Consider the following 13131-nt stretch of genomic DNA (forward strand, 5'->3'; position numbering starts at 1 on the left):
GCCAAGAACTGAACTCAGGATCTCTGAAAGAGCAGTCAGTGCTCTTAATCACTGAGCCATCTATTCTGCAAGGAAGGCTACAACTCAAAATAAGCCTCTGAAACTGACCAGGTCAGGCCCTTCTCTCCCAGAGTAAGCAATAAAAGCAGAATCCCTCTAGGAGAGAGAGGTTGGGCTGCATGGATCAGCTGCCTGGAAACATAAAGCAGAAGAGTCGCCTGAATTTTAGACCAGGGTCACTTGGAAAGGGAACTCTCACGCTGCCTGCAGGCTGCACAGTGAACTCCAGGTACCAAGCTTTTATGCACTGGGGTGGGCTTTGATGATGTCACTTCTGCCCCTACTAGCAAACAATCCCAATAAAGCTCATTGGTTCATCAAATGGAATATGGCGGCATCCATAATTTACCGTGTTCTGGAAATTATGCTCCCTACCTGGGGTGGATAGCCACGTGTATAGCATATCTCCAGGATGCTTGTCACACTACCCCCAAGGGTATGCATTAAATACACCGGCAGTCGAAAATGCTGGCAAGTCATTAAGGACTTCTAGTAATGTGCTGTACTTAAAAACTGGACTCTGGGCTAGGTATGGTAGTGAGACGGTGATGAAGAGCAGAACTGACAAGCACTCAGGAAGCAGATGATGCAGCTAGATTTTTCTGAGTTCTACACCAGCCAAGGACACACAGATCCTGACAAAAACAAAAACCCTGATTTAGGCTTTAAAAATTCCACTCCAAAGCCAGGCCTGTCATCTCATCACTTGAGGCCGAGGCAGGAAGAGCAGGTTGTCAGCTTGGGCTACACTGAGAGCCCATTTAAAAAACAAACCAAACACGTCTTCTCTAGACATTGGAATGACTGTATCAGCCATAACCTTAACATAGACAAGCTCAGAGGCAGGTGTTCCGTTAAAGACAACTCCAGGGGACATGCATAAAAACAGAGAGCCCATTTTATAAAACTCTAAATTTATTCAAAGTGTTACAAGATTTTACTTTCCCCTCCAAAATATTATACAATTAAAAAAAATCAAAACTATTTTCTCAGCCACTGTTAACTTTTCTTAGGACCAGCCTCTGCCCCTCCACCTTTCCCTTCACTCCTCCCTCAGCACCGTTTTAAATCACCCCACCCCTTCCCCAATACCCTGCCTTGACTGCCCAGCCGAGCCCAGCATGGCTATCCAGTCCTCTATGGCAGAAAGGCTGACTAATGGGGAGTGGACAGGTGACACCCAAGTGACACTGGGTGCTTTGTGCTTTTGGGAGGACAGTTGGTTTTTTTCAAGTGGGTCACTGTTTTTGCCCATGGACACCTGTTTAGAGCCAAATCTTTGGCTTAGGTCACCCAGAGCCTTGAAAAGCCTTTGTCCAGATCTCCTCAGGCATGGGTCCATGACAACTGGATGACTATACAAACGATCTGTGTCCTCATAAACTACTGTTAGGAACAGAAAGAGTGGCTCATTGGAAGCAAGGCTTAATGGAGTCCCAACTTTTCAGAGTGTGGGCACCAAAACCTCAGGGCAGGATGTTGTGTGTAGTTTTAAGCTACTGTTTTGGGTTTTGTAGGTAATGAGCCAGCGCCAGCCAGGACCACAGGAGACAGGGTACTGAAGGGGGGGAAAAGTCTAACAACGTAAGCCTCTGGCAAGCAAAGACCGTCCTCCCATCCCCCCCACATCCTACAAGTACCAGGATGATTCTAGAAAGAGGACAAAACAGAAGAAAACAGATTCTGCTGTGGTGATGGGAAAAGACAGGAGATGATATCTGCTCAGGGGTGGGGAGGGGCCTCCTGGAGTCTGTAGCTGGCCATTCCTGTTCTGTGAAGCTGGGTTGGGGCCAGGAGCCAGGCCCACAAAGACATCATCAGCTCTGTGTTTTGTCCTTAACTAGTAAGACTGTGTGCTGGCCCCCACTGGACACAGTTAACACCACACGGTTCTCTAGCTGTTTGCCAGTCATTTCCACAGGGCTCCAGGCATCTTCATCCTGCCCGGTGCCCAGCTGGTAGTTGGTGCCCATGCCCCAGGCAAAAACACGACCTGCAAGAGACAGAAATAGAGGCAGCTGCCTTTGTGGTCTTCAGCCCTGCCTTTCCACACCAGAAGATGCCTGGGACATAGTGGTGAATTTTGCCTTGACCAATAGCAGTCTGGCAAGATCCCAGCCCAAGAGTTCAAGGGAGACTGGAAGAGCCAGGGAGACTATGCCCTTGTTCACACTCTCCTTACTCCAAGGCACAGCACCCAGGGGCTACATAATAAACTTATGTTCTTGAAACCAGCCACCTTTTACTCTGTTCAGGATGCTCTTGAGTTTGATATGCTACCCTTTGGTAATGTTTTGTTTTGGTCAGGTCTCACTGTGTAGCCTTGGCTGGCCCTGAACTATGTACACAAGGCTGGCTTCAAACTCAGAGAGGTGCCCAACATTGCCTCCTGAGTACTGGGACTAAAAAGTGTGTACCCTAATACCGGACCCACACCCTGGTTTTCACAAAGGACAAACCTCTGCAAACCCGAATTCTGAAGGTTTCCTGGCTATGCACCTTTCTTGAGCTTTTGCTGCTGTCCAAACCCTTTTCTGCTAGATTGGCCAGGACCCACATGGCAGCTCACAACCACCATTAACTCCAGTTCCAGGGGATCTAATGCCCTCTTCTGGCCTCTGTAGGCATCAAGTACATACACAGTAAATAGACATACATGTAGAAAAAACATTAAAAAAAAAATGTTCTTGAGCCCAGCTCAAGACGGGACAGACCTATGATCCCCAAACTCAGATGGCAGGGTCAGGTGAACCTCTATGAGTTCCAGGCTAGACTGGTCTACATGGTGAGACCCTGTCTCAAAACATGCCAGAGCTTCTGAGAGTCTCTAGCCCTGCATCTGACTCCATGTGACAAGTCACACAACTTGCCAAAGAATTTGGCAGGCATCATAACCCCCCCTATCCAAAACCCAACCAAGCCTGAGGAGCCCCACTTACCATCCTTGGACACAGCATACCCCACAGAAGCCCCACAGGCCACTGAGGAGACCACCGGCAGCCGGGAAATGAGGGTAGGCATGCTCTTCTCCTCCGCACCCTCCCCAAGGCCCAGCCGCCCGTACTCAGCCCGGCCCAGGCTGTATGCTTTTCCTGTGGGATGAAGAAGAGAGAATATCAGCAGGGAGCATATTCCAAGCAAGACGAATGCACACCAGGTGAGGTAGAAAATCCTCTACACAATTCCCTCTGTGTTCACATGCTGAAGCACCAGAAACCCTCATGGATGCAAATCTATGTCTGTCCAAACCATGATCCTAGTGATGTGGCTGCCTCAGGGACTACTGTCTTTGAGATACAGAAGACCTGGGAATCCTACCTTCTGAATCCATGCAGACTGTATGATGCTGGCCACCAGAGAAGCCCACCCAGGACTTGGTGGAATTCTTGAAGGATGTCAAGTTTTGAGGAATGAAGCAAGACCCAGTGCCTGGAGTTCCTGTATCAAGGGTGAAGGTGTTCCAGAAGCTTCTCCTTTCACTGCCATCCATCCCCAGCAAGGCTACCTTACACCACTACACCACAGCTCCAAAGGGGTCAGGTTATCCCACAGAGCAAAAGCAACAGATGAATGCTAAAGCCGAGACTGGAGTCAAGGGCTCATGGTCATGCCTGATAAAAGACTCACCGAGCTGGTGATAGTTGGAGAGGCCAAAGCCATACACATGGCCCTCACGGGAGATGGCAAAAGTGAAATAGGCGCCACAGAAGGCATCCTGGAACCGCACATGGCCCCGGGTTCCCCTGGATTTCAGCAGCACACATCGGGGAACCAGGAGTCGCTCTGTAAGTACAGAGGAAACCAGACTCAGTGACAGACACAGGGTATTTTCTCAAGGAGGCTAAGCAGGGTCGCCCTTGACTGGCCTCATGTTCAAACACCCCGCTCAAAAAATTTAAACCTCAAAAAGAGAAGCTTATGGGAAACAGCCTGTGCCACACATTTTTCTAATCAAGACATCTTTCTCTTCACAGTAACCAATTAGGGACAGGGTAAGCAGGTGGGGAGCTAGAGATAAAGGAATCATCCCAGTCTGAGACCCATCCCCTTGAAATTATTTACTAATGTGGTCTAGAACTTAGTACACACACCAGGTTGGCCTCAAACTCAAGAGATCCAATGTTCCTCTCCCTGTCTCCTGAGTGCTGAGCTTAAAGGTGTGCAACCCCATGGCCAGCTTACGGTCTGAGTGTTTAACCAACACTGGAGGTGCACTGGATATAAGCCAACACTGAATCCCACCTGCCTTTCATCTTCACCAGGGAATGGCTAATCGAATCCTCCCACTGGAAGTACCAAAGCCACTTACCAAGGCCCTGACGGCCACCTCGGTTGGCAAATAACTCAGGTACACGGCCCAGCTGACCTTGCTCCCCACAACCCAAGGTGTAGAGGTCTCCATCAGTTGTGAGCATCACTAAGTGGTCATTCCCTGAGGTGAGAGAGCATAGGAAGGGCTTGTCTGTAAGGCCCAAGGCTGAACTCCTGCTAGCTCCTGCCCACAGTATGTCCGAACACTCACCGGAGGCTACCTTTACCACCGGCGTGTCCAGTTGCACTTGAACAGGCACCATGCTCTTCTTCATCGGCTCCAACAACCCGATCACACCATTATTGTCCTAAAGAGAGGGGCGGAGACTCATGCAGCCAGCTCTGTGGCTCTCAAACAGCCAACGCAGCTGCCTGGCAGTGACAGCAGATACGGACAGAGAGACAGCAGCAGGGGCCTGGCCACACACGGAAATCCTAAAGAATGGGAACTGTGTTAGGGTGAGGGGTGGATGCGAGTAGAGAGAAGCAGACTGGCCATAAGGAAAGTGTTGAAGCAGCAGGTTCTTGCTGCCATCTTCTTGCCATACATTATTCTGAGCACTTCTTTTTCTTCCTTCCTTCCCTTCTTTCGGTTTTTTGAGTCAGGATTTCCCTGTGTAGCCCTGGCTGTCCTTGAACTCAAGAGATTTGCATGCCTCTGCCTCCTGCATGCTGGGACTAAAGGCACCATAACCGCTAGGCTATTCTAAGCATTTCTGTATTAAAAACATCCCAGTAAAAATTTTTTTACAATGCTTCTACAGCTGTGCTGGCAGACTCCTTTAAACCCAGCACCAATGGGTGAGAGTTAAGATCTTTGAGTGTGAGCTTCATCCTCACAATGAGTTCTAACCCAGTCAGAGACACACAGTGAGAACCCAGCTCAAAAACAGTCAATGAGGACCTGGCATAGTGTCACACTTTTAATCCTCGAGGCATGAGAATCTTTGAGTTTGAGGCCAACCTGGTCTACAAGGCAAGCTCCAAAACAGATAGGACTACATAATGACCCTACCTCAAAAAAAATAAGTAAATAAATGAATAAATGAATGAATAATTGCCTTTGCAATAGCCTTTAAGGAAGTTATAATGAGAGTCTGCTTTGTTTTTTTTATTCACTTTTAATGTTTACGGTGTTTTCCAAGTATGCATGTCTTTATACCACATATGTGCCTAGTACCCAAAAAGGCCAGAAGGCATTGGCTCTCCTGGAGCCTGAGTTATAAACAGCTGTGAGTTGCTGTGTGGGTGATGGAAACCCAACCCACAGATCTTTCTCTCAAAGACTCCAGAAAGGAGATGCAAAAGAGAAAGAGGCAGGAGATGAGACATAGCAGTTCCTAGGGCCTTCTGAGCCCAGAGGCAACCTTGACTCGCCCCAAAGACGCACCTCATCACACTCAAGCACAAAGGCCTGAGTGGTCAGGCCCATATGAAGATGCTAGGAATTAGAATCTGGGCCCTACTCATGTATATGGCCTTTACTTCCCACACGCATGAGAGACAGTGGGAGCAGGAAAGTAAATCATTTGGGGATCCTGAGTTAATTCTGCCTGCCAGCCCCAGTCTTACCCGGAAAGAGCCCCAGAGGAAGACTCGGCCGTCTTCGGTGAGGGCTGCTGTGTGACTGTCCCCCGCTGACACTTGCACCACTTTCTCTTGCAGTTCCACTTTCCCAGGGACCATCTCTGAGCCCTCGACTGAAGTGTCCCTTCCCAGGGCACCCTCGTCATTGCAGCCAAAGGAGTAGACCTGTGCCCAGGATGTCCCGTTAATGCAAAATCTGGCCCTGTGGCCTCCTTCTTAGGCCACTCCCTGCTTCTATAGCCAGATTCTGTTCCCTACCCTTGCACCCAGGCCCTATCCAACCTGTCCCAACCCTCTGACCTACCTGGCCACTTTGGCTCAGACACACAGTATGCATGCCCCCGGCCTCAGCCTGCACAACATCTTGTAGAAGGGGTACCAAGGCCGGCTTCTTCCTCTCCAGCACACTCTCACCCAGCCCCAGCTGGCCCACGTCGCCCTGGCCCAGTGTCAGCACCAAGCCTGGTTCTGTGTGGTGGGACCTGTGTGAGACTAAAAGGTAGAGAAGATAGCCCCTGAGTGTGTAGGATGAGGGCAGACAGCAGAGGTCACATTATGGGCTCTGGGACTGTGATAGCCTGGGGTTCAAGCCCTTGCTCTGCCAATAGGACCTAAGTTCCTTTTGTAAACAGAGGATGACAAGGGTATCTGTTAAAAGTTTGTTTTTTTTTTTTTTTTTTTTTTTTTTAAAGGATTAAAATCCAAGCATGTTTTTGATATGAGGAAGGAAGAGAAACAAGGAGACACTCCACACAGTGAAATGGATCATGGTAGGCAGGGCACCAGGACAGTGAGCAGACAATTTCCAGGTGAGCCCATGTCACAGGTGTGGTCCATACTGCCAACCTTTACTGTCCAGTTACTCTTCAGCCCTCGGAGGCAGAGGCAGGCAGGTCTGTGAGTTATTCCACAGCCATGACCATCCTATCTCAAACAAGCACCGAAAATAGATGACACCCCTTTACAGGATATGGAACAGAGCCTCCCAAAGGGTCAACAGCCTTCCCAGGTCAGAAGGCTAATTACCAGAGTTTGCACTGCAGCTTAGGGCAAATACCTGGTATCAGCTCCCATCTGAATATCTGAATGCCCCTCTACCCCCAGGCTGAGCACGGGAGGAAAACAAACTGCCCCTTTAGTCAGTATGGGCAGCGCACTGACAGCTTCAGAGCAACTGGAAGGCACAGTAAGAACCCACAGATGTATTTGTGGAGAGGTGTGGGCAACCAGTGGGTAGTACAAGGCCTTTTGGCAGCCAGAGCAAGCCTGCCACAGCCCTCCACAGTCAATGGCATCCAGTCCCCTCCCCAAGGGTGTGGCCCTGGCTGCCAGGGCCACTGCAGCTGTACTGGCAGGGAGCCATCTGGTTGGGTTTTCTGGTCAGTTGGGCTTGGCCCACAGGCACCTTGGCAGGAGCGAGTAGCAGGAGCGCGGTTACGAGTGTCTGTAAAAGACAGACACTGTCTGAGCTTGTGCGTCTACGCTCCTCCCTCCCATGCTAGGGGCGGTTCCCCTTGTCCTGGCCACACTCTGGGGTTGTAGGAAAGAGAAATGGCAGGACAGGTCCTTCAAACAAAGCTGGGACATTATCTCCTCTAATTCTCAACGACTCAGGCTCATGGAGCTCTTGTTTCTATTCTATCAAGCGAGGCTCAGCCTCAGTCAGGAGTGACCTGCCTGTGGTTACAGTGACAAAGTGGCAGTCAGGACCTAACCCACATCTGAAAGCCCAAGAGCCTCTCAGGCTTTTGGGGTGTCAATTCAGGGGGGCCTAAGGCCAAGAACTTCTCTAATTATTGGGGAGGAGACCTAAGTCCTTTAGATAGGCAAAACCATGCGTTGGGGGGAGGCGTGGGGGGGATGGCAAGTTCTAGGATGGAGGTTGGGGCTTGGGGGATACCAGCATTGCTTTGAAGGCTCTCTGATATGCCTTGGCTTAGGTCTCTTTTCTGACAGCTAAAGAGCTGAGCTAGGTGAAATGCAGGAAAACCTCAGCTGAGCAGGGTTCCTGGACATCTAAGCCCCTCACAGCTTCAAGCCAGGGAGGGAAGGAGAGTAGGTCCAGGTGTCTCACTGTTTTGAGAGAACACTCAAAGCCAAGAAGGGATCACAGCCAGCTTACCTTTCACCTTCTTGCTTTTGGGGATGGCATCCTCCGGGGGCGATCTTCTCTTAGCTATGCGCTTGGGTGGCATCTTCCTGTCCTGAAAAAAAACCCAGTACAAGTCAGAGTAACAAGCTTCACCCTGTGAATGTCTATTCACCCCTGAAGAGTAAGAGGACACACCCCGTGCAGTCACGGCACTTGACATCTGTCCCAGAACTGTGTGACAGGTGAGGAATAGGAATGAGCAAGCTCATAACTATTCTCTACACTACGTGAAGAGTGAACTTAACAGCATCAGACTTATGGCAGCCCGCTGAGAATCTGCCCAACAGTGTGAACGCCGCTGCTATCCATTCTGGCTTACTAAGCACTGTTATTTTGAGGCAGGGTCCGCTGCAGCTTTAGGTGGCCTTGAACACGTCATCTTCCTGCCTGCACCCCCTAAGCTGAATAAACAGGCTTGTGCTCCCACAAGTAGCTGTTAAATGAACTGGTACAGTGAGCTGGGGTATGGCACTTGCCTAGCTTGTCTGAGGCTCTGGGTTTCATCCCATAACAGTAACAAAACAAAAGTTTTAATTCAAATAAAGCCCGACTGGGTGTCCACTGTTAGCCTCAGCACTCAGGAGGGAGAGACAGGCAGATCTGGTCTACAGAGCAAGCTCCAAGACAGCTCGGGCTACACAGAGAAACCATGTCTCAAAAAGACAAAACCAACATAAAGATAGAGAAATAAAAATAAAGCTGGGAATGGTGACACATGCCTTTAACCCAGATGGGCCAGCCTAGTCTACACAGTGAGTTCCAGGGCAGGCAGGGCTATAGAGGCAGGCCCAGGCTCAAAAACAAAACAGTCAATGAAAACGGTCCTACAGTAAATGCTTGCTCAAGAAAGTAAAGTTGGTGGTAGGGGGGTGTTTAGGGTCTTCCCCAGGTAATACTGAGACATAAGCCAACTGGGATCAAAGCAAGCTCACTGGCCCTTCTCAGTGTCTCCTGGGGATCTGGTCAGCACCACCCACCCCACACCACTGCCTATGAGGTCCAAATGCCTCAGGCTTCCCAGTTGTCAGCTCAGATTGTACGGACTTCTGACTCAGAGGGAGGAGACCAGCACATTTTAAACAGGCCCAGGATCCTGCAGAGCCTGTGTGGGTTGTGGCTGGCCCAGTTCTGTCAAGAGGCAGCCACTCTTCAGGCAATACCCCCCACCCCCGTGCTGCTTTGAGACCCCTCTCCCCATGGGGCTGGAAAGATGGCTCAGTAGTTAAGAGGCCACTCTCCCCACACCAAAAGTGATGGCTCTTTGGGACCACTGGGAACTCAATTCACCTTCCAGGACTCTAGTTTCCTTGATCTTTAACAATCTGTTAAAAAGGAAATGACAAAGACCTCTCAAGGTGGATAGAAGCCTGAACTGCAAGACCCTAGCAGAGAAGGTGCTCAGTGCCGTGTCCAACATTCTCACAAATACTCTCGAATACCTGGGGTTGGGCTGAGATGCAGGGCAGAGACAGAGGAGGCTACCCTGCTTCCTGTGTTCAGGAGCTTATGTTCTGGGAAGAAAGTCACACCTTGTTCCCCTTCTCCCAAGCCATCCTTCCCTAGAAACTAGGAAAAATTCATGCCTCTCATGAATCTTCGCTATACACAAAGAAATTTTACTTTTCAAAACCAGCTAAAGTTGGGCATGATGGCAAATGCCTGTACTCCTAGCATTTGTGAGGTACAAGTCATTCTTAGCCGCATAGTCAAGCTGAGGACAGCTGAGGCTACAGGAGGCCCTGTCTCAAAAACCAAAGCAAAGGGATTGCCGTGCAAGCATGTGACCCTGACTTCAGAGCCCCAGCATTCACAAGCTGAGCACAGCACATTACAATCCTAGTGCAGGGGCAGCGGAGAGATGCAGACCCCTGAAGCTCACTGGCTAGCCAGGGCACCCTAATGGCGGAGCCAGGTTCCGTGAGAAGCCCTGTCTCAAAAAGGCAGAGCATAATCAATGAACAGTTGATGAGCAGTTGCCAAACCTCTGACTCCCACATGCACACGCAGGCCCTCGTGTTCAGATGAATGACACAGATGTACGCCACAGACAACAAACTCAACCCAGGCCACATAGCAAGACCCTGTCTGATGGGCTTGGCCAAATTCATGGAGCAGAAAGCAAAAGTTAAGAGAGGGGAAAGATGGCAGCTGGGACTTGCCTTGGGGGACTGTTGCCAGATCCAACAGGTCCCCAGCTGAGGGGAGAGATCCTCAGAGACCCCCAATTGTCTTTGAGCCACACATTCTTCATCTGTGCCTGGGCAACTCTCATTGCTGCACAAACTCGGAAAAGCAAGGCAGGGGAAGAGCAGCACCTTCTAAAAGGTGGGACCAGCTGGTCACAGTGGGCAGAGGCAGGATTTGTGATTGCCACAAATTCAAGGCCAGGCAACAAAAGCCTACATAATGAGACATACCCTGCTTCAAGGAAAAAATGAGCCAGGGCTAGAGAGACAGACAGGCTTAGTGCTGGCTGCTCTTCAAGAAAATCCAGGTTTGGTTCCCAGCACCCACAGGCTGCTCACAATCAACCTGTCACTCCAGTCAGGGGACCCAATCCTGGGATCAGTCTTCAAGGAAATTAAAGACTGGAAGAAGAGCGAGTCAATTTCCATTAATAAGCATCTACAGTGCACGACCCTCTAAGAGCTCAGACCTATCTCCATGTCAGAAACAGATGAACAGACCATTCATGGGTGAGATGACATCCCAGAGGACACCCTCCACCAGGGCTAGAGCTCGCCTGCTAAGTCAAACGGGTAAGTATACTAAGTTAGACAACCTCTAGGAGCAGGGTATTTTCTAGTTACTCCCATTTCTGGAGCACCTGGCAACCCCAGCCTGTGCAGGCTGTGTGCTGGCAGGAACTAACTGAGCATGCACACTTCACACTAGGAAGTCCTTCACCCAGGTCCGGATGCTATCTTAAATTTTTTTCCCTAGGGAGAGGGGCAATAGCTTCTAGCAGATGTTAGAGCCACCAGCTTTGCACAGATTATAGTACACATTACTTCCTTTTATAGGCAAGGAGACTAAGGTTTAAGAGAATCTAGTGGGACCTGCCCCAATCCAGACTCCTGCTCTCAGGAGTCTGCAACCAGGACTTGGTGAATGACTTCTAACTCATCTTTTCTGAGCTCCATTAGAATGCTCTTCTTGGGTGAAGCAGCCTTCTCTGTGTCCTCCACGCCCTCCCCACAAGCGCCAATGTCTATGACCCCAAACATATTAAAGCCTCACCTGGAAAGCCATCCCCAACCCTCCACAGCCCTGTTACGGCTTCCGCTTTGGAGTTCCCGGACTGTTCATAACCTCAGCTTGTGCTACAGCACACGTGGTCGGAGGACTTAATTTCTGATGAACCAAAGACTTGGCAGCCGCGACGCTCAAGTTCCACGGACATACTTTGCTGATCTCAGAAGGCCCTAACTGTGGATCCATGAAAGTCTCGCCAGAGAGTCCCTGCGCCCCGCAAAGGGCACGAAGGCCCGCCTTTGTAACCATTGTTCCCCAGAGGCACGGAAACGTTCGGCAGCAAACGACCGGGTGACACAGGGGTTAAGGGCAGGCAACGGTCTGCGGATGCTGCCGCTCCCTCCCCACCGATGGCTCCCAGAGCTCCCCGGGCCGCGCACGCCCGGCCCCCGCGCACCAGCCGTTTGAATCTCCCGCCGCGGAGCGGAGCGCGCGCCCGGAGCGCGGCGGCGAAGGGGCCCGAACGCGAGCGAGGCGGGGCCCACGCGGGCCGGAGCTCGCGCGTCCCGAACGCCGCCGACTTCACGTGCAGTCCGCCATGTGGGCTGCGATCTCGGCCCATCACGACCCCGCGTGCCTCCCGGTTTCCCCGTCCTCAGGGATTCCCCACGAACCGGAGCGCGACCTACCTCGGTGCAGGGCGGCCACAAGCAACTCCGGCGCTCGGCGGCCAGCGGAGAACTGCCCGGAGCATGCGCTCTGCGGGCCTCCGGCCGCGACCCTGGCCAGAAGGGAAAACACAGGGCAGGGCGGCCCCTGGCGGCCACCGCGGGAAGTGCGAGCGGCTGCTCCTAGTTTGTATTCTGTATTGTGTATTTGAGACCCCCAAGTGGGATAAGTGGACAGTTAACCAGAGAAACTACTAGAATCCTGATTTGTTTAGGAAAATATGGTGTGTGACATATGTTCGGAACAAAACGAGGCTGATGGTTCTGTTTGTGCAGAAGGCTAAAAAAAAAATCCATCTATTACCTAGAGTCATCTGATTCAGATGCAGGCATGTTTGTGCACCATGTACGTATACAGTGCTTGCAAAGGCCAGAAAGAGCATCAGTTACACTGGAACCGGCGTTACAGATGGATGTGACCTGCCATGTAGGTGCTGGGATGGAATTTCCATCATCTACAAGAGGAACAACCACTGAACCGTCTCTCCAGGCCCCGAGGGTGACATTTACAATGAGACATTGTGTTCTTACGTGAAGGTTTTGGTCACAGGATAAAATGTTCAGAACTGTAAGAATGGACTTTGGGTAAAGGGTAACCAAGAGTGGAGAGGCAAAGAGCAAGCAGAAGACAAGGGTAATGCCTGGGCTAGTGGCACTGCCCCTAAATCCAGTTCCAGAAGCTGAGGCAGGAGATTAGGAGGGATACATAGTGAGATGCTATCTCGGAAAGAAAGAAGAAACTGGGGAGAAAAGAGGAGCTGGGTGGCTGAATGCTTTGCCTAAGTGTGAGGTGCAAGGTTCAACTACAAGACAGCAAAGGGGAGGAGGGAGGAGATAAGGCTGGGAAGGAAAAGTGAGCTGGGAACTGTTGGAGTGGAGAGCTTACACCGGAAACAGAACACTGGGAAAAAATGGCTTAGGGCTGGAGAGATGGCTCAGCGGTTCAGAACACCACCTGTTCTTCCAGAGGTCCTGAGTTCAACTCCCAGCAACCACATAGTGGCTCACAACCATCTGTAATGAGATCTGATGTCCTCTTCTGGTGTGTCTGAGGACAGTGACAGTGTACTTATATACATAAAATAAATAAATCTTTTA

General features: G+C 50.7%; 1 protein-coding gene across 2 annotated transcripts; it reads right to left on the minus strand.

The window, feature by feature from the left end:
• Nucleotides 1-1161: 1161 nt before the first annotated feature.
• On the minus strand, nt 1162-12027 carry RCC1 (regulator of chromosome condensation 1). Of its 2 annotated transcripts, none has more exons than XM_080921815.1 (10): nt 11995-12027; nt 8081-8162; nt 6263-6450; nt 5944-6123; nt 4583-4679; nt 4370-4492; nt 3688-3843; nt 3379-3498; nt 3000-3152; nt 1162-2053 (listed from the first exon to the last, which is right to left on the minus strand). In XM_080921815.1, the coding sequence occupies exons 2-10, from the start codon at nt 8151-8153 to the stop codon at nt 1878-1880; spliced, it is 1266 nt and encodes a 421-aa protein (XP_080777941.1). In that variant the 5' UTR covers nt 8154-8162; nt 11995-12027; the 3' UTR covers nt 1162-1877. The 2 variants fall into 2 exon arrangements, with proteins under 2 accessions (XP_080777941.1, XP_080777942.1); XM_080921816.1 differs by lacking the exon at nt 11995-12027 and adding an exon at nt 7364-7402 and having other exon boundaries at nt 8081-8159.
• Between the last annotated feature and the right edge of the window lie 1104 nt (nt 12028-13131).

The sequence above is a fragment of the Micromys minutus genome, assembly GCF_963924665.1.
Source record: "Micromys minutus genome assembly, chromosome: 9".
In the NCBI taxonomy this organism is placed as follows: Eukaryota; Metazoa; Chordata; class Mammalia; order Rodentia; family Muridae; genus Micromys; species Micromys minutus.

Excerpts from the sequence above, each read along its gene's own strand:
- RCC1 (XM_080921816.1), bottom strand. The coding sequence starts at position 8,153 with ATGCCACCCAAGCGCATAGCTAAGAGAAGATCGCCCCCGGAGGATGCC. Across the intron at positions 7,403-8,080 it reads CAAAAGCAAGAAGGTGAAAG|ACACTCGTAACCGCGCTCCT; the intron begins GTAAGCTGGCTG and ends TGTCTTTTACAG. Across the intron at positions 3,844-4,369 it reads AGGTGGCCGTCAGGGCCTTG|AGCGACTCCTGGTTCCCCGA; the intron begins GTAAGTGGCTTT and ends CTGTACTTACAG.